Source organism: Typha latifolia, chromosome 13 (genome assembly GCF_019914945.1).
Source record: "Typha latifolia isolate L0001 chromosome 13, TyphaL0001v2, whole genome shotgun sequence".
Taxonomy (NCBI): Eukaryota; Viridiplantae; Streptophyta; class Magnoliopsida; order Poales; family Typhaceae; genus Typha; species Typha latifolia.
The window spans coordinates 293,892-313,981 of record NC_133098.1 but is presented as its reverse complement, the minus strand read 5'-3'; the positions used below and the strand labels follow the sequence as shown (position 1 = coordinate 313,981).

Below are 20,090 nucleotides of genomic sequence, written 5' to 3'. Positions count from 1 at the left end.
TCTGACGGGCCGAGGCCCAATAATAAACCCAAGTAGTTATCGCTAATCCCAGATAGATATATCACCAGATATAACTGTCAGAAGAATAAAGAAGGATAAATACCAAAAATACATTACAAGTGTTGTTGTAGAATAGGAATAATTAAGCATCCAAACTGTCCTGAATACAACCTTAGCATATACTTTGGTTGGATCAAGACGGATAATCCCGGAATTGGGAATAAAGAGAGCATACGATTCCTGAATCGATGTATTGCATCAGTACTAATGCATCCCCATTGTTCGTAGTTCCTCTATATCGGAATAGACTCGAAATGGCTTGGCTTTGCTGGGGATCTCTACAACCTGCATTCATGGCAAGCGACCAAGTGAGACACGCCATGCTATGCTATCCTATCCAATCCTTGATATATATGCTCTCTTATATGATGCATGACCTCTTTACGACCTTATCGTATATATGCTCTCATAAGGAACTCGAATCTTGAAGCTATTCCCGTGGTGCTTGGCATCAGAGGATGTTTCCTTATGCCATCCACATTACAGGGTCAACCTGTGGACGAAGACATCTGGGAACAAATCGGGGCTAAATCTAATGGTTTCTTTTAAGATTTAAGTCCAGTTCAAAGAGCTGCCATCTCTCTCTTGAAGGAATGTTGGTATCTAATTGGAGATTAGCATGACGTCGTGAGAGAATAAAGGTTAGAAAATGCGTGGAAGCACATGGTTCATAGTGTATTATTTGTGCAGTGATACAGACACTCGATTCCATAATTCTTTCCCAAGTATTCTCTATGAAAATAAAATATTATTATTAGGCATTTCATATCCATATCCCCTTTTCTACGATAACTTATCGTTTTATCTTAGGCATTGATATTAATTTCAATTCTTTGATAAAAATGATGTGTTAAGATGTGACACATTTGGTAAAGTTATTCGTATTAAAACGGCTTTTGCATTCTGTCAATATGCTCACAGAGAGGGGTGAAAAATATCTTAGCAAGCCTGCGACTTCTACAAACAAATGCAGGTCAACCCCCAATTAAGCCAGTTGGGATTCAATCATGGGTCGCATTTTAATTTGCTTTGATGAAAATGAGAAGCATTGGATTGTCATTTGACCTCTTTTTTATTTATAAGCAGACGAGTATGTGACTATGTATCAGGATAAAAATTAAATATTGTGACATGTTACATAGATATATACTAAATAAATTAGTGGCCAGGAAGCAGCCGACTTTGCTGCCATCGATCGTCACTTTTGTTTGTTATACATGCTCGTAAAAGGCACGTGCCATGTCGTTAAATGCTGAAAAGTTGCATGGTTTTAATAAGCTCCAATAAATCGAAAAGCATAGTCATCGAAGAACCCATAATTACATACGAACGAGATCAAAATCTTTGACTCCTTTGACCCACGTGATACGATGGCCACTTGATTAATTATCTTCGTAATCAACTTATATACAACCCTGCAGTGGATTTGGTTCATTTTGGTGGGTGCGAGTTTAGATGGACTTGTTTTTTTTAAAAAAATTTATAAAAAAAAAGTAGGATTGGAGTTCTGTTTCATATAGATTTTTGTGTGTTACCGGGCTTCATCTCTCTTGGTTTTATTTACAGCAATATTTTACTGTTATAACTAAGTATAGAATTCTTATCAAAGGGGCTAATGTTATATTTTTCCTCTCAATTATATATATATATGCCGATAGTATTGTATAATTTAAGAAATTGAGGTGTCTATGAATTGTTATATATTACAAGTTAAAAAGCAAGCTTTAACGAATTAATTTGTACTAAAACAATAATAAGAGAGAGAATGGTTTGTTATCCAGCTGAATAATTGAATAGAAGAGTACAATCGCATGTTATTCCGTGCAAATCACCAACTTGTGAATTGTTTCTTAGAATCGAAGTACAGGAACTTTCAGCCTTAGACTTGAAGCGAAGGCTTGTCTCCTTCTTCTAATCCTCAACGATGATCAATCACAATGGCAAAGGTGAAAGCCGTGTGGGAGCACTGCACTTGAATGTGTACCATTAATTATTTGATCATACTGTGGGGTCCAACCCAGAAGGTACGACTTCTAAATCCAACACCACCCGGCTTATCCAAATCGTACTTCACCCGTTGCCCATCGCGCTAACAACAACCTTCCCTCATCTCCTCTCCATCGCCAGATGAGCGGCTGCGATTTAAACACACGATTGTGGACTTCCACTCGTGGGCCCCGGCCCAGAAAAGTGAACAGCTAACGGATGTCCTAACAGAAAGCTAACGGATTCCGTAAGCCCCTGAAGAAGCGGCGGTCAGGCGTGACCAGTGACGCCGTTATCCGCGCCGCTATCGAGGAGCGCGTGTGGTGACGTGCGAAGAAAAGATGGGCCTGTAAAAAAGCGTCGAGCTTGGGAAAACACCACGGTTTGACTTAAAATTACAAAACCGCCCATTGTTTTTAAATAATTGATTAAGATGACGATTTTATCCTCGGGAATTTGGACCACAGTTTAGTACATTGAACGCAGGGCAAGATGACAACAACTTTATCAGCGAAGACAGCTTGTCCAGAGAGCTATCCAGACCTACCAATAGTGGTAACTCATTATTAAGCTTCAACCTTTTTCTACTGCAGAATGGTACTTTTCAACTTTTTCCCCTTTGTTGTACTACTGGATTGGTCATTGCTGCCTTATAGTAAGGTTTGAGCTTCTCTTCTTCTACTTTTTTTTTTTTTTTTTTTTTTTTTTTTTGTTGTTGTTGTTGTTGTTGTTGTTGTTGTTGTTGTTGTTGTTGTTGTTGTTGTTGTTATTGTTGTTATTGTGTGTTTACTTATCTATGAATATCTACGTTAATTCTGCCACCATTATCTAATAAAATTATTGAGCCATATCTTAGGCAAAGTTGGCTTAATTTGTTCGTTGAGCTGGAGCTCTACTTACTATCAAACTACAATGCTTATCATAGACACTCAAAAATATATAGTTGGTGATTAAATAAAGTACGTGCTTTGATTGAGAGAGAAATGATTAAAACGCCTTTAGGCCTAAGTAGTATATTTATCACAATTGTACCTTCATACAGTCCATCAAGTTACTTAACAGTGGCTCCATGCCCACTTCAGATCACCACCTCTGCTGTAACCAATTGCGACTCTCAGACATCTCACACTATCCCCCAGTGATGGTTTTTTACCTGTCTACTACTACTGAGTCAAGAAAGCAAAAACAAAAATCTTTATCTCCAAAAATAATCATCCAGATAGAATTTCGGATCTTCGTTCTGTTCCTTATGACCGAGACTTCCTCCTTAGAGATACTGATAAGAATCTGATATGTGTTGAGGTCAAGCAAACTGAGTATGGGATCTGTCAAGGATGAGTTTGGATCTTCATCTTTCTGTGCATGCATACCTTACTCATTGTATATGGACAAGTGGCCGACTCCAACCTTTGATAGAATAGAGGGGTAACTGCCGAACCGGAATTGGGAATAATGAGCCCTTAGGGATTTTTAACAATTCTGTTGCGGCTGTGGCAAAAATCGCGCTCCTTTCCTCTTAAAAGAAAGAAAGAAATAATAATTATTATTATTACTGCGCTGTGCCACTATCTATCCACTGGTCAAATCTACTCGTTCACAGAGAAGGCTCATCAGCCGTCGGTGTGAGATCGGACGGCGGGTAGAAGAGGAACGGACGATTTACGAGGTGCATTCAGAATCTCTGGATGCCAGGACAAGCCTGGCCTTTTGGATAACGTCAAACATCGGTGCAGTGCCGAAATAGTAAATTAAAGATATAGTAACCAAAAGAGGAATACAGTTGGGATGTCCGCGATGCCAGTTTATTATATCATAGTCCATTTTGCGGAGAGAAGAGTGAGGATGGCAAGCATTGTCCGCGTAGTAGGACTTCGTTAACAGGGGGAGGTTCGAAGGGCGTTTTACCAATGGTGGCATTTTCGTCCATGAGAGCATCACTCTCCGGTAGGGGAGCCGATAACTGTTAAGTGGCAATCATTGAAGTATCTAAGAAAAACAGGGGTATTAATGTGACTGGTGCGGTATAAATTGTGTGGATATAGATGTGAGTGCTCGGCTCTGTGGTTCCGTCCTTGGAGAGCAGAGGATTGAGAGAGGAGTAGAGAGGAGAGTGGGAGAAAAATCGAGCTATCTCCCTTTCTCAGTGCTGGAGATGAAGTTTGGATCTTTTTTGGTGTTTATTAGATCGATTTTTCTTAGGGTTTGATGTGAAGAAATCAAAGGAATTGGGCGCTAATTCCTCCAGATCTCTGCAAAAACAAAAACAAAAAAGAGGGTAAGAGGAGTCGGGTAGAAATAGAGAGGAAGAGGAAGCCTAAGAAGTTATGTACGGATCTCCTCCGGGAGCAGCTGCATCAAAAGATCTCAACCTCCCGTTTTCCCCATCTCCGGCTTTTGATCACCAGGAGGAATCCGATCTTCGCCGGAATCCGCCGCAGATGAGCTCCGGTCTGCTCCGCTACCGCTCGGCTCCGAGCGCTCTTTTCGGCGACGTCTGCGACGACTTCCTCCCGGCGGCGACGACAGCCGCGAGTCCGGAGACAGTCTTCGCCCGTTTCTTGGGCCCCGATAATCGAGACAAGCCGCCGGTCTCCGGGGAGGGGCAGAGGGGTAATTATGTCTCAGCGGCGCCGCCCGCGTCTATGGAGATGCTGTACCAGTCGCAGGCGCAGCAGCAATTGATGCCGAGCCATAGCTCGGTGGAGAGCTTGTGTCGGACGGTGAGCTCGACGTCGACGATGGAGGTGGAGCAGAGCAAGGGCGGAGGTGATGGGAATTGTAACAATCTTATTCGGCAAAATAGTTATCCGGCTGGATTTTTCTCTAACTTGAACGCGGAAAATGGTAAAATTTCTATCCCTTATACATGTTTTAGGATGACCATTTATGGAAATATTTCAGTTAGGATTGAGCTGGAAAATATCTCTACGAAGAAATTTCCATTTCTGTACTTAGTTGCAAGTTTTCCATTAATGGGACCAACACGTGTAGCAAGTTCCCTTTTGTGGTATAGGATCTATGGAAACTCGTCCTTGGAATTTCTTTTTCTTTTTTTGGATTTTTTTTTTTGAGTTTTAAGAAATTTAAGATCTCTTGCAGGCTATGGCGTGGCCAGGGGAATTGGTCGTTTTAGAGATGGGAACGGCTCCATGGGTGATGCTTCCAGTAGATCAAAGGGTCAGATAAGCTTCTCGTCGCGGCAAAACTCCGGCTTCATGTCGCAGATGTCCGACATCTCGATCCCTGAAGACGGTTACCCGATGGGGTCTTGGGAGGACTCCTCTACTCTCCTCTCCGATAACTTCTCGGCGCTGAAGAGAGCGAGAGACGGCGATGGGAAGACTGTTGCTGGGCTCCATCCATCAGAGTCTCAGGTATTAAAATTCTTGAGGTCAATACATTGTTTCTTCTGATATGGCAAGTCTGAGATGTTTTGCTGATATATCTGTGATTCCTAATCAGAATGGAGAGATGAAGAACCATGCATTGGGTTTAAGCCATCAACTTAGCCTTCCGAAGTCCTCGTCGGAGATGGCGGCCTACGAGAAGTTCCTGCAGTTCCAGGATGCAGTCCCTTGCAGGATTCGAGCCAAACGTGGCTGTGCCACTCACCCCAGAAGTATAGCTGAAAGGGTACACAATTGCCATTCCATCTCATTTAATATTCTACATTTGGGAATGTTTCAATCGATTCATCCAAATCGATCCTTTTCGATGAATATTATTAGATGCGGCGAACACGGATTAGTGAAAGAATGAGGAAGTTGCAAGATCTGGTCCCCAATATGGACAAGGTACACTTGTACTGGAATAATAACACCCATATTATTACTCCTACTGCAAACTAGTCTTCTTTATCTAATTAGTAACTGGCTGGATTCACAGCAAACCAACACCGCCGACATGTTAGAACTTGCCGTTGAACACATTAAAGATCTCCAGAGGCAGGTCAATGTATGTGATCCATCTCGTGTAGATATCATCTCCTCATCAAAATTAATCCATTTGGTTTCTTAATTGTTACTGATATTATTGCTAATTGTCCTTGAAGGCGTTAACTGAACGCCGGGGTAGCTGCAGCTGTTCTGCTAGCAAGCAGAAGCCATAATCGAATCCAGCAGTCTTAGAATTGAGCAAAGGAGGCCCAGATGAAACCGAGAAGAAGAAGAAGAAATAGAGAGATGTATAGGTTTGTGTTTTTGGGGAAGTTAAGATTTACCTACCACCATATTGTATTGCGAATCTGCTTGCTTGATTTAATGGAGCTGATCAACCACCAACCAGTACTTCTCGACTTCCCCCCAATACTTTTGCTTATATGTCATTCTCTTTTAACATGCCAGAAATGGCTTTAACCTGTCTTCTATTCCAATCACCGTCAATAATGATGAGAAATAATGGATCGCGATATTTCTGCCTTCCAAAGGCGGCCTTCCCCCCTTCGCAGGACTCGAAAAGTCCACCATCAATGAATCTTTGGTGGAGGTCAGCATCAGAGGCCCACGTATGTATTTGGCCGTTAGATGAGAGTTTAAGTTCAACAGTGGGTGGTCATAGGGGGGAAGTGATGCTGGAAGATATAGGGCCTTCCTCTTTCCTCCAATTATGATCTACAGGGAGGGACAGCGACTCATCCTTTATCCCACTCCCCAATTGTGTATTTTGAGTGTTGGCTTAACTGCATCAAAACAGAAAGGATTGTGATGTAAGGGAGGGGCAACAATTAGATCTCAAGGAAGGTTTGAAAGTCATTTTCTTCTTCACTGCAGCCCACAAATACTGGCTAATGAGCAACGAACGAGAAGAAAAATACAGTACAACTCCTGTACCTGAATTTGCTGCCGATTGGTGAAGAAGCACGCTATGACGCGAGGAATTATCACCAAGAATGATAACCTGACGCTGAGGAATAAGTTAGGATCTGGATAGACAATGGTGGAATGTACAAGATTGAAAATTTTAAAATCAGAAGACTATTGGGCAGATAAAATCGAGTCAAATGATTATATAAATTTTGATGAGAGTCGACACCGAGCGTGATAAAATGATGAGATATTTGTCATTTCAAAATCCGTATATTTCTCTAACAAAAGTCGCGTTGTTAGCATCATCATATCAACCGAAAATCTTTATGCCAACAAAAGTATAGAAGAAGCCAGCGGATGGGGGAAACAAGGAAAGAAATTAAAAGACAAAAAAGGAGTAGCTAATGGAGGAAAAGAAGTAGAATCTCAAACCTACTCCACATCTCCAAATCACATCATAATCCATTTAGTTCAGGAGAAAAATATTTTACAAAAATTACATCAAATTAGTCCTAAAGCAAACAAAAAACATCCGAAATTCAAAAGAAGATGACGAGGTGGTGTACTAACCCAGGATTACACGATTTCAACTCCAACATAACCCAATACAAAAACCTTCCTATCCTGTCTGCTGTCTTCATCTAGAAGCATCTCGTATCTCTAAATGATACCATGCAGTGTTTCACGTTCGACTTAGATCTACCCTACTTTTTACCAGTAAGAAAAGATCTTTGGCTTTTAATAGACAACGAGGGGGCCAAACCAGTTCATGTGTTAATTGAAGGGGAACCTTTGTTGTCATATCAACAGTAAGATCATCTGGTGTGCAGGAGAAAAGAAGAAAACACCATCAATTTGCCGAAGAAAATAGCTCTTTGATTAGATTACCTTCAGGAAGAAAAGGTTATCTACAAGCAAAAAGGAACCTAGACAATGGAAGGTAAGTAGGGAGAATGAATTGCAGATGTTTACAGATATTTTAAGAACATGACTCTCATAAGTCAACTGCTGCAACAGTGAAAATAGTTAATAGAATGCGTGTCGGCTGGATATTCACCTGGTAATTGTCATAGTATAGTCGGTTAATTTCCTGCAAGCAAAAGTCAATGTGATTCTGCGCTTTTAATTCTGTAGACAGGGCCCGCAATGATTCAGACGTCAGGTTCATGTCCGATTAGCTGAATTCCTGAAGCCGGCTACATACGTTGAACAAAATGACAGCCAGGAGCCCACCAATGTTGAACAAAAGCCTTGATGGTTGGTGGGGGTTAAATTGTGACTTCACATTTTGATTCAGCTGAACAAAGACACAAAAGTGGCAAATCTAGGCCCTACTAATAAATGTCCAAGAGAAGTGATATTGTTATAATACAATATATCTTAAAGGCTGCTAAGTTTGAAAAGCAACGAGAACAAGGAGTTGATAAACCAAACCCACCAATAAGACAATGACTTCTACAATAGAGGACAATATTGATGATAAATGAAGATAATCTTTTGATAGCAATTTACTTCTAGGAAAAGAAAAAAATGGATTCGTGGATTTGTTTGTCTCACCAATTTTACAGTGTTGAACCAATGGAGTTTATCAGTGGAAAAATATTTTGAAAACCCATTTAATGTATTCATGGAGCAGCAACATCAAATATAAGAGGACTGCGGGGATAACGAAATTCTAGCTTGCAATTCTGCAAATAAAACATGAAGTAAATAGTAACTCACATAATGACTTTTGTGATTTGGATAGGGCCTGACAAGACCCATCAGAATATAGTCTTAGGTACAATAATTATAGAACAATCTCTCCTGTTAACTGGGATAAGGCTTCACGCAATTTGCCCTGCTTGAAGGCTGAAGCTGCATTGATATCATAAATTTCTACAATAAGGAAATAAAGTTGCAATCTTCTTCAGGAGGGAACTAAAGTTGCATCACATCAATTCCTACCACTGGATCAAAGAAGTGGAAAAGAAACCTCTATTGATTCTACCTCATCTTCTTATAAGGATAATGAATCTTCACTAATAAAACTCAGAAAATGGTTCATCTGGATTGAATGATTGGAAAATTAAAAGAAAGCTGTGGTATTTGCAAGCAACAACCTCAATCAAGCAAGCAACAATTTCAATCAGTCAAATTTATCATAGCACCAACTGAACACATCAAGCCAAGGAGTATCAGAAACATGTCGTAAATCTGTACTAACCTAGTTTGTATCTCTAGTTATCTCAAGCTCTCTCGATTATGAAAGCAAAATGCACAAAATAAAATTTAAGATTTTAGGGTGCAAAGAGCCAATTAGATAACTGTAGAATCCGTCTCTAGCATTAGCACATTAATTACAACCCAAATGTTCTTAAACTCAGCTTGTGAAGTTAGCTTAGCATAATGGCTTAAATTATCTTAAAAATCAGTCTGCCAGTATATATTATAAGCTATCTGTCATCTAAAAATCATGATACTCCAGCAAGTGGCATCTACTACGGCCTCAAAAGCACAGAGTGACTAACTATGCAGATATGGGTATCGTAGTACATTACAAAACATTAATTCCAGCTGCCTTTTGTCCAAAAAAATATAAATTCCAGCATCAAGTATCACACTGATCATCCAATTGAAGACTAAAATAAGTGTAGATTTGTTCTCATAGATACCCCTAAATGCATATTTAACTCTAAAAAAGTTAGAAACACAAATATACTCCTTCAAAGTCTAACCCTTCCACGTATCCAATGATAAGCATTTCTGAGGGGTTCATGAGGAAAAATCTTAGTAACTTCTGGTAAGGTTAGAAAAGCACAAACATTACATTAAGCGCTCAGTATTTTTCTCTTCATTGCGTTATTTTCTTGTCAATATTCTCTCTTCTTTGCAGAAGTCTGTAAAAGATATCTATGTGTAACAACCTATATTTAAGCTTTTGCAATTGGAGAAAATATCAAAAAGAAACTTCTATAGAGATTGCACCTTCTTGAAGATCAAAATCATCATTGTAGCAAGGAAAATCACGAAAAAAAAAATACTAGCACATTAACCATAGCGATATTGAGCCGTACTCATCGCAACACCAAACAAATTAAACGAGAAACACACACTAATGGCAGCTAGAATCTAAGTGATCACTGCGATCTAATCAAGTAAATAACACCAAACGATTCAAATGAATAGGACTCGCAACAGAAAGAAGTCAAAGGAAGGAAACCTAGCTAGATCTCCCCGATCAGAAGTAGCACACGCAATCCGAGGCCGCGGTCACGTTCGTCGGCGTCGACGACTGTGGCCGACCTTGCCGCAGCCACGTGGAGAGTTGTTGATTTTGATGTGGCCGTTGCCAGGGGAGGAAAGATCGGCGAAGCGGGTGTAGAAATCGCGGCGGAGGGGCAGAGCAGTGTGTTCGTAATTAGAGGCTGCTACTCGGTTTAAATCCCTGTTTAAAGATTTTTGCAGATCACCGCTAAACTTTCTAATTATTACAATAAACCTCCTCATTTTGGGTTTCCGCCCCATGTATTATTAAGACAGGACCCATGATCATGAAATATTAGGAACCATTTTAGAAATATTTATCTGGAGTTCTTGACCAATCTGCGTCTTCTACTCCTCTACAAATTATATATTAAACTATAAGTAATTATGTAGATTTGTTTTAAGTAAATCGCTCTCGTAGGAAGTAATTTATAAAGTTGTTCTCTTAATCAGTAATTAATATTTTTTATGATAATTTTTTTTTTTAATTTAGAACAGGATCCTCTTCTAAGATATATTACTATATAAATTGTTGAATCAGAAATAGTGATTTACCTTGCTAATGTGGTATTTATATGATAATAACTATAATAATTTGGTAAATATTTTGAGAACTATAGCATAACAAAAAAATTCTTTTAATGAATAATAATACATTGGTCAAAATATCTATTTATCTCATGAAAATAATCACATTATTTTCGCTGCTTGCTTTGCTACTCTACTTGGTTTGGTGCAAGTTCTTTTCTCCTCTGTTAGAGTACTTTTCTATCATCACCGTAACTGTTCTTCCTTTTCAATCCCTAGCTTGAGTGGCTAGGTCATCTTGTTCACCTCGTCGCCATTCTTTATATCACCATTATTATTCCATCCTTTGCCACCACCACCATCCTCTTCCTCATTGTTATCACCTAATGTTTGTTCAATAGTCGCAACTCCTCCATTTTTTGTTCGGTAACCACAATCCATTTCTTCACCATTATCATTTTATTCTCTGCTTGCTTGTCGTCGTCTATCGTGCCTCTACTTTCTCTATTTTCACATTCCTTTGTCTGCATTTTTTTTTTTCGTTGTTGACGCAGATCGCTCACCACCATTGTTTGTCGCCTCCCCCCTTCTCATTATCCAACTGCCAATAATTTTACTCCATTGGTTGCCATTGACCACAACTACCTCATCTTAGTCGTCAAAACCACTGTTGTGCCTTCCTACCATATTACTAAAATTCGAGGGTGTGAGGGCTTTGGTGTTTAGCTTGTCGATTAGTCCGTCTTTGTCTTTTAAGATTCTGCTGTTGACTATGAATCATATTTTAGCGTTTGGAGATCATAGAGCTGGGTAACTATGATTGTCGGATTGCGAGGAAGCTATAAGATAATTTTGATCCTTTGCTTCTATATATCTATCACGTTGTTCTTCTTATTATACTTGGTTAGCATCATAGGACTTGATATTAAAGAGAAGTTGCTCTATCTCGCTTTCATTAAAAGAACACTCTCCATTGACGGTCACTTTAACAAGCCTTCCACATAACTACATATATTTTGACATACTCCGATACTCAGCAGGTTAGATTTGGAAAATGACATGGAGCTCATAAAAACATCTGCCAAAAAATTATAACCATTTCTTTCGTTCTTTTTCCGCCATTTACAAAATTTGAAAATTTAAACTGCGCTTGCGCCGGAACTCCAGAAATTGGAAAAAAACAAATCCATTTTATTTTTCGAGTCCATCACCATTCACCGCCCAATAAAATCGTATGACCCATCTCAACCCTTCTTACCCATCGCTGATCACTACCTCAATGCGATCGCGTTACCTTTGAGACAAGGAAGAAGGAGGAAGTCGAGCATTTTTACGGTAAGAAATTGAGCCCCATTTTCTTAAAATCTTCTTTGTTTTTATTCATATCTGGATTTTTATTTTGGTTCTTGGCTTCTTCCATTTGGGTTTCGAAGGTTGCGATGCCGGAGCCGAGGGAATGGATGGCGCGGACAAGGGGTACGGCGAGCCAATTATCCGGTGGGTTCTTTATCCGGAGGGTCTCGTCACCGGCGGCGGCGACGGCGCAGGTGGCAGGGCATGGGCGGCAACATGTCTTCCGGGTAACGGATAACAAGGAGAACATTCCCCCGCCGTGGGCCGTGGCGGCGCGGCGCCGTGCACGGGGGAGGAAGAGCCCGCTACCGTCATGGTACCCCAGGACTCCTCTTCGGGACATCACGGCCATCGTCAACGTAAGGAGATCTAAGGGCTGGTTCTTTGTTTCCCTTCCTTGGTGCTTCTTGATACAATTTCCGTAGAATTTGTTTGTTGAAATGCTCCATTTGTGTTCTTGGTAGGATCTTTCTTTGTTCTTTTCCTTTTACAACTATGTTGTGTTTAGTGTCCTTGTACTTTTCATCTGGTTGTCGGATTAGTTGAGGGGTCGTCTATGATCTTTGGAAGAAGTTTGAGGTTCTCTATTAAATTTCCCATGGAGAGGTGAGAAAATTCGCACGTGTTCTTGTCTGTTTGAATATTGAATTCTTGACTCAGTTTATTGAATCTAGGGATCAATTTGATGATTGCAGTGGGGCTACAGAACTCTACTTTAGAGATTGTAATTATCCATCTGGATTTGATGTTACTCCGCCTAGTTAGCATACTTTCTCAGTTTCTTGAGTTTGTATCATCCCAATTACTATCTGTTAAGTGCATATGATTTCAACAAATCATGATATCTAATTTCTCTCTGTTGTATTTCTAAATATTTTGTGTATTAGACTGCTAAAAGCAGTAGTAATGCTTCACTGCTAAATATTGAGTTTTATGTCTAGACTAAGGAATTATTTGTACTCGTTTTATCGTTTTAAATTTAGGATTGCTGATCAAGCTTAACTTGTTGGGATATCTATGGTACTATTGGCTCATCTATGAATTTTGTTTTCCAAACAAGAATGTTTGATGAGAGTCTTATGGGAAGTATTACCTCTGATAGATCAGTTCTGTTTGAAAATTTTGAAGTATACAACTAGAAAAGCCAACATTAATTTAAGAAATACTTGAAGAAATTAAGTGCATAATACAAGGTATATCCACATCTTTGACTTTTCGACATTCGGTCTGTCTACAAAATCAGAGTTAAATTATGTCCTAAATACTTACCAAGATTTTAACCTCTTATTCACTTTGAGCAATGTGCAATGTCTTTCTCAATTTTCTTACTCTGTTCAGGTTAAACTGCCATTCCCTTTTGCCTTTAACTACCTTTAATTTTTGTTTATAACTTTTTACTGTTTCTAGTGAATGTGTCTGGATGTGGTCATGAAGACATGAATTTCCTATACTTGGAAGTGGTTATGTCTGTTGACATGAAAAAGGGTGAAACATAATTTAGTCAAAGGGATCCATTGTGCTTAACATTTCTTGGAATTTTAAGCACTCTGGCAGGTCAATGGAATCTCTCTCTCTCTCTCCTTAAATTTATATCCTTGCATGTTTGGAGGTTGAGATTTTACGTTGCGGCCATCATAGCCCTTCTGTTCAAAAAGAGGTGTGAATCAACAGTTTGAATATATCACAAAATGTTGACGCAACTAATTTATTTCCTCATCACCATGGTGAATAACCAAATCCTCAAGAATTCAGTAGTTTATTTTGATTTTTGTAGGGATGACTTATTGGTAGTAGTTTTCTAATAAATCAATAGTTAAGACTATCCGTAATTTGTCCAAGCTGGATTTTCCAGATAATTTTTTGCTGAGTGATTCTGTGCTCTCTTTTTTCATGTATCATGTAGTAACTCCTGTGTTTGCTGTTAAATTTCTAGGCTGTAGAGAGGAGAAGGCGCACAAGGGCAGCTGCTATACAGCAGTCAATCCAAGGTCCTGAAGCTTCCCTACAATCTGGAAATGTCACGACCTCTTTGACAGAAGAAGTCGGTGGTTCTAGTCAAACTCCACCAGTTCCAGTTGGTTCATCTGATACTTCTGATGCCTCTTCAAATCCAACTACTGCAAGCCTTACCCCTTCACCAATTGAGTGCAAGAAGCAGAGCTGTTCTTCATCTCCCAGCTCCCTTTCTCATGCTGACCACTCGCCACAGACTCCATCTACTTCTACTAAACCAGCTGCTAGTGAGGAGAAGTTGTGCAGTTCCATTGATGATATAGAAAGAATGGTAATGAAAAATCTTAAGAGAACACGAAAGGCATCTTCGAAGACGACAGTCCAGAAGAGCACACTCATGTCAATGCGATGAGTGAAACACTTTGTTTCACTGGTTGAAGATGAGAATTTTGGATTGGATTCATCATCTGATGAGCTTCGCGCTCCATTTACCATTCCATTCTGCTGATAAAGTCAGTCTACTGCAATTTTTGCTTCTTTTACCTCCCAACAAACTTGAACTCAGATTGGTCTGTGGCCACCGTTGCTACTCTTCCTTTTCCCGAGTTTCTGCTGAGGCATAGGGTTTGTCTAGTCTTTTTCTGACCTCTGTAAATTTAGGGCCATTTCGAGTTTGCTACTAGAGTACGTTATGTACATATTTTCTGCTTTTTTCTCTTGTTGTTCATGTCATGCTGCTGGTACAGTAGGGCTTAGGTGCTGTCTAACCTCTCTACATTTAGGGCCACTTCAGGTTTGCTACTTAGAAGGACCTAGGATCATGTTAAATGTTGTATCTTTCCCTATTGCAATGAATCAGTGATATATATATATATATATATATATATATATATATATATATATACACTCCGTCTTACTATATAAACTGATCAACTATTTAGATTACAATTACACATTGTTGCAATGACAGGCTTCTTTCCTTGTGTGATCGCTGAACTCTTAACACACTTTTAGAGCTGCATTTTTAATGTGTTATCGCACAGCATGTGATGCCAAACAATTATATCACTTTCTGAACATGCTATGGTTCTTTTGGATTTAACTAAAAGAGTGAATTGTAATTTTAATTGTTAGCAAATTGTGTATTTGCTCTCCACTTGCAGAGAGATAAGTAAGGGGTCAGACTACACTTTTAATAATTAGTAGCACTCTTATTGTAATTAATCATAGAAGTTTTAAGATAAAACTTTTTTTAAGTATAAAGTTTTAGTTCTCGATCTTTAGTAATGGGTATTGTCCGCCCCCAGTTTCACGTCCTCCTCTCCGGCTCTGCTTTGCTTAACCGCTCTTACCATAACGTGTTTTTATTCTTGACATGACTCCTTTCCGAACTCTATAAATAAATTTCTCCCGCCGGACGTACCACCTCGTGCACGCGAACTCTCTCTTAACTACGATCGCGGGGGCGGAGAATCCGATCCTTTTCTCAGGCGATGGACCTCCCCGTCGTAGATCTCGCCTCCTACCTCGAGATTGCCTCCCGATCCGGCGGCAGGGGACTGGATCCGGCGGCGGAGGAGGAGATTAGGGCTCTTTGCGAGGTGGTGAGCGGTAGCCTTAGGGACACCGGAGCTCTCCTCGTGAAGGATCCGAGATGCTCCGCGGAGGACAACGATCGATTCCTTGATATGATGGAAAGATACTTCGAGCGATCCGAGGAGTTTAAGCGGCTCCAGGAACGACCCCACCTCCATTACCAGGTAACTAAGAATTCCCTCACCTCGTCCCTTCGAGTTTAAGGGCATCTATGATTGCATCTCGTGTTAATTCTCTGCTTTAATTTGTTATGAATGTAAATTGAATAATTGATGTTGACTTGTAGTTAGAGATTTGGGGATATACATTGGAATACCTTGTAGGCAGGCACGGGATTAGATAATGTATTCCATTCGGTTCAATCTCCAATATTTCAAACTTAATTATGTTGGTTCCCCCACCCCCACCCCCACCCCTCGTTGGTATACAACAAGATACAGAATTTCCAGTCGGATCATGCACCTCAACTCTTGTTTCCACAGTGTAGAGCATACTAACATGAGAGATACCACCATAGTTTATAGCGAAAATTACTTCTAAGCTGGAAGTTTGTTCCTCTACTTTTCACATTAATTCTTGTTCGGTTGTAAATTTAATGATGCGCAGAGAAGTATAATCTACCTCAGTATCTATTTCTTTTCACGAATCTGTTCTTTTTCTCAATTTATCAATAGGTTGGTGTAACACCCGAAGGGGTGGAGATACCACGCAGCTTAGTGGATGAGGATGTGAAAGGGAAGATTAGAAGCATGCCAAAGGAGTTTCAACCATCCATTCCCATGGGACCAGATCCCAAATGGCGATACATGTGGAGAGTAGGACCTCGTCCAGAAAATACATGCTTCAAGGTTGTGACTTTTGGTGCATTTCTTTTAACAAGAGAAACTCTGTGTTTCTATCAGAAATTGAAAACTTTCATGAATAAATATATAGTCACTTTCTTAATAGGAACTGAACTCTGAACCTGTCATACCTGAAGGTTTTCCGGAATGGAAAGAAACCATGGATACATGGGGTTTGAAAATGATTTCTGCTATTGAGGTATGTTGTACTTTATTTGAGTTTCTCTTAGTGCAATTTTGTTTGCATCTTTTCTTCTAATGGCCTGTAAATATTACAATGATTAATTCATTAAACTTACATAATGTTTACTTTTGTCTAGGCTGTTGCAGAGATGGCTGCGATTGGATTTGGCTTGTCAAAGGATGCATTCACCTCCTTAATGAAACAGGTTATTTCCTCGTGCATGCAATGTTTGTTTCAGATAACCAGCTTTACATTGTCTATCCCATCCAAAAGAAGTTTTCAAACTTGAATGAAAAATCTGTGCTGTTGAGAGAGGTGGTACATATTGGAATTGCTAGTTGGATTGTGTAGTAGCACAAAAACAATCTATCCAAACTGTTGGTTGATTGAATTCACTAGCCATATAAATTTGAATAAGCAAGCATTTACTTTGAATAAGACTCTGACCGAGGATGATGACATTTTTATGTCTCTTCACATTATAGAGGTAAGTAAAACCTAAAGATTGATTATTATGTATGTGGGTTTGTAATATTTTGTGCACCAAGTATAGCTGTTTGGTGGTGAATTAACTCTTCTACGTGCTGCCTTTAAACCCTTCATTTATTTCCCCTGTTTCTTCATCTCCTGATACCAGTTCTCTTGTTTACTCTGTATTATAGGGGCCTCACCTCCTTGCTCCAACTGGAAGTGACCTCCAGCGGCATGGGTCTGAGGGTACAGTTTTTGCAGGATATCATTATGACCTAAATTTCCTCACTATACATGGCAGGAGTAGATTCCCTGGCTTAAGCATTTGGTTGAGAAGTGGTCAAAAGATGGAAGTAAAAGTTCCAGTTGGCTGCCTACTTATCCAAACAGGGAAACAGGTATGCTGTTGCTTCGAAGACAACTACTTGTGGATCCTTCATGATCAATTGATTCTCACATTGAAAAGTCATATTATCGAAGATTTATCTAGAATTGATTGTGCGGAAAGTTGATTGTTTAGAATCAGTACTGGAATAGCTGAGATATGATCATTTATTTAAAGGAAACGATAGAGATCTGCAAGGATAAAATCTGGTTGATTTATCTGGCTTGCCAGAACAGTGCTATGGACCTAGTAACGTCCTAAGCTAGCATAGCTGATTTCTATCTAAACTTGACGACATGGTGATTGATTGTTTCACACAACATTATGTAAATAACTTGCTGACTTCATGCAGCTAGAATGGCTGACTGGTGGGGAATGTTTAGCTGGAATGCATGAAGTTGTCGTGACTAAGAGGACATTACAGGCTGTTGCATTGGCACGCCAGCAAACTCGCAGCTTGTGGAGGGTTTCTTCAACAGTAAGTGCTCTAAATCTCCAGCTATGAGGCCTTCTGCTTTCTTTTCTACATTGGTATATCACTAACCTCTCCTTTTCCCTTGGTTTAACTAGCTGTTTGCACATATTGCTTCTGATGCAATGTTGAAGCCATTAGGCCATTTTGCCGAAACATCCAATACAACCAACTATCCCCCCATTTGTGCTGGGGATTACGTTGAGAAAGAGCTCTCGGTTATTAATCTTAAAGGATCTAACAGCTGCTCATAGATTTCACTTTGGTGCGAACATAATCAGTTCTATTTAGTTCCATTTATTACAGCACTTGCAGAAGAATAACATGGGTCAGGAAGTGTATTTTCACTGTTCTATTACATAATCGAGTCTCCATTGTATAAGTATTTCACTGAAGATCTAACGGTTCTTCAACTTTTTTCACATTTAGAGTGTACTGGATGTTTGTGTATTTCCCTTCCATACCAACAGATCTGCTAATTCGATGCTTTTATTACTCTCCTTGAACCGTGTATTTAATTAGGTTGAATACTCGCTCGGCATTTCATGACTAATCAAAATGCTGCATAAGTAACAAGTTTCTACTGCACTTAAACATCTCTCTTCTAGGATAGTTTTATACTTTTCTTGTCTTTTCATTTTGCCCCATAATTGTTAATTTTTGTTCTCTTTGATAAATATCAAAAACCTTTAACTTAAAGTCATGTTGAAAATTCTCCCGTCGACTCTACAAATGGCAGCTCAACCGACTTCGTTGACCTCAGTTCTTAACCAATCAAGCCATATAAAGACATACTTAAGTTTTCGATTTTCTCACTCCTCTCTATCTCTTCTTTTAAATATTAGTGCTCACCTACGGTTGGAATTCCATATTTTCTTTTGACTAGTAAATTCTGTAAAAATAAAAAGATATTAAGCCTGCATACTTTTCCATCAATACAAACTTATAAATAGGGGTGTAAACGAGCCGAGCCTGAGCGAGCCGGCTCAGGCTCGGCTCGAAATTACTTTCGAGCCTCATAATTTTGCTCAGGCTCGGCTCAGCTTAGGCTTGATTAAAGGATGAGGCGGTGGCGGCATGGGCAGGAGGAGGAGGCGACAAGGAGATGGTGAATGAAGGAGGAGGAGGAAGCCAACGAAGTAGACGAACAGGAGGCCAACGGAGGAGGAGGAGAAGGCTGACAGAGAGGAAGGCGTGGCGCCGTGGTGGTGGCTTGCCGATGGAGGCCGACGAGGAGGGAGGAGGTGGCGGCGCGTGGGGTGAGGTTATGAGTGGTGATCGGGTGGATGAGGATGAGGGTGAGAGAATTGAGGATATGGAAGGTGACGCGATAGACAAGGTGAAATGATAGGTGAGGGTGGGGTAGGTGAGAGAATTGAGGATGAGGGTGAGAGAATTGAGGATATGGAAGGTGACGCGATAGACAAGGTGAAATGATAGGTGAGGGTGGGGTAGGTGAGAGAATTGAGGATGTGGAAGGTGAAGCAATGGACAAGGTGAAAATGATGGGTGAGGGTGGGGTAGGTGACTGTGGGGTAGGTGAGGGTGATGAATATTGAATGGGTTACATGTGAGGATGAGTGAGGGACACGTGGCAATATTTCTTTATGCCACGTGTCCTTAATTATAGCTAGTGAGGCTATCGAGGCTATCGAGCCGAGCGAAAGCGAGCCGGCTCCAGCTTAGGCTCGGCTCGATATTAATTTCGAGCCTGTTATGATGGCTCGGGCTTGACTCAGCTCTTGACCAAGCCGATTCAGACTCGAGCTTCACCCGAGCTGCTCGTCAAGCCTGACAGCCCTACTTATAACTCTGTATTATCTGGCAATGCATTTTTTTTTTCTTCTCTTTAGGTGCATAGCTATTTAGGGTTTATGGTGCATATATAGAGTGCGCGCTTATAACTCTGTATTATCTTGTATTATCTTGTAGTATTTTTTTTATATTCTTTAGTGTATGATTATTTTATATAGAATGCGGACTTCTAATCCTGCATTATCTCGCAGTGTCTATTTAAATCATTTAACGCATGATTATTATACATAGAGACATCGCATTACCTTATAGTGCTTTTTTATTTCTTGTAACGTATATATATTTTAAATAGCATGTGAGCATATAATCATGTATTACTCTATAATGCTTATTTATATATTCTAGTGCATAGTTATTTTATATAGAATGCGGACTTATAATAATTATTTTATAT

At 39.9% G+C, this 20,090-nt stretch overlaps 3 protein-coding genes and 1 long non-coding RNA gene across 6 annotated transcripts; 3 read left to right on the top strand and 1 right to left on the bottom strand.

Annotated features, from left to right (window-relative positions):
* The first annotated feature begins 3,825 nt into the window (after nt 1–3,825).
* Nucleotides 3,826–6,326, top strand: LOC140799711 (transcription factor bHLH130-like). The gene is made up of 6 exons (XM_073154152.1): nt 3,826–4,890; nt 5,146–5,420; nt 5,509–5,679; nt 5,775–5,840; nt 5,932–6,000; nt 6,098–6,326. Exons 1-6 carry the CDS (start codon nt 4,371–4,373, stop codon nt 6,152–6,154), a joined length of 1,158 nt encoding a protein of 385 aa, XP_073010253.1. The 5' UTR covers nt 3,826–4,370; the 3' UTR covers nt 6,155–6,326.
* A 61-nt stretch (nt 6,327–6,387) lies between these two features.
* Nucleotides 6,388–10,263, bottom strand: LOC140799712 (uncharacterized). 3 transcript variants are annotated; one of them, XR_012111053.1, is made up of 4 exons: nt 10,054–10,262; nt 7,909–8,708; nt 6,876–6,942; nt 6,388–6,724 (listed from the first exon to the last, which is right to left on the bottom strand). It is a non-coding gene; the product is annotated as an uncharacterized lncRNA (long non-coding RNA). The 3 variants fall into 3 exon arrangements; XR_012111054.1 differs by having other exon boundaries at nt 6,876–6,948; nt 7,909–10,263; XR_012111052.1 differs by having other exon boundaries at nt 7,909–10,263.
* Nucleotides 10,264–11,768: 1,505 nt separating this feature from the next.
* On the top strand, nt 11,769–14,804 carry LOC140800094 (uncharacterized). Its single transcript, XM_073154758.1, has 3 exons — nt 11,769–11,960; nt 12,059–12,337; nt 13,912–14,804. The coding sequence occupies exons 2-3, from the start codon at nt 12,065–12,067 to the stop codon at nt 14,341–14,343; spliced, it is 705 nt and encodes a 234-aa protein (XP_073010859.1). The 5' UTR covers nt 11,769–11,960; nt 12,059–12,064; the 3' UTR covers nt 14,344–14,804.
* Nucleotides 14,805–15,060: 256 nt separating this feature from the next.
* Nucleotides 15,061–18,381, top strand: LOC140799756 (uncharacterized). The gene is made up of 7 exons (XM_073154214.1): nt 15,061–15,691; nt 16,202–16,375; nt 16,476–16,568; nt 16,690–16,758; nt 17,216–17,422; nt 17,762–17,887; nt 17,980–18,381. The coding sequence occupies exons 1-7, from the start codon at nt 15,425–15,427 to the stop codon at nt 18,133–18,135; spliced, it is 1,092 nt and encodes a 363-aa protein (XP_073010315.1). The 5' UTR covers nt 15,061–15,424; the 3' UTR covers nt 18,136–18,381.
* The last annotated feature ends 1,709 nt before the right edge of the window (nt 18,382–20,090 follow it).

Coding starts and splice junctions, on each gene's coding strand:
- LOC140800094 (XM_073154758.1), top strand. CDS start 12,065: ATGCCGGAGCCGAGGGAATGGATGGCGCGGACAAGGGGTACGGCGAGC. Junction 12,338..13,911: donor ACATCACGGCCATCGTCAAC/GTAAGGAGATCT, acceptor TTAAATTTCTAG/GCTGTAGAGAGGAGAAGGCG.
- LOC140799756 (XM_073154214.1), top strand. CDS start 15,425: ATGGACCTCCCCGTCGTAGATCTCGCCTCCTACCTCGAGATTGCCTCC. Junction 16,569..16,689: donor AAATGATTTCTGCTATTGAG/GTATGTTGTACT, acceptor ACTTTTGTCTAG/GCTGTTGCAGAGATGGCTGC. Junction 16,759..17,215: donor TCACCTCCTTAATGAAACAG/GTTATTTCCTCG, acceptor TCTGTATTATAG/GGGCCTCACCTCCTTGCTCC.
- LOC140799711 (XM_073154152.1), top strand. CDS start 4,371: ATGTACGGATCTCCTCCGGGAGCAGCTGCATCAAAAGATCTCAACCTC. Junction 4,891..5,145: donor TAACTTGAACGCGGAAAATG/GTAAAATTTCTA, acceptor GATCTCTTGCAG/GCTATGGCGTGGCCAGGGGA. Junction 5,680..5,774: donor CCAGAAGTATAGCTGAAAGG/GTACACAATTGC, acceptor GAATATTATTAG/ATGCGGCGAACACGGATTAG.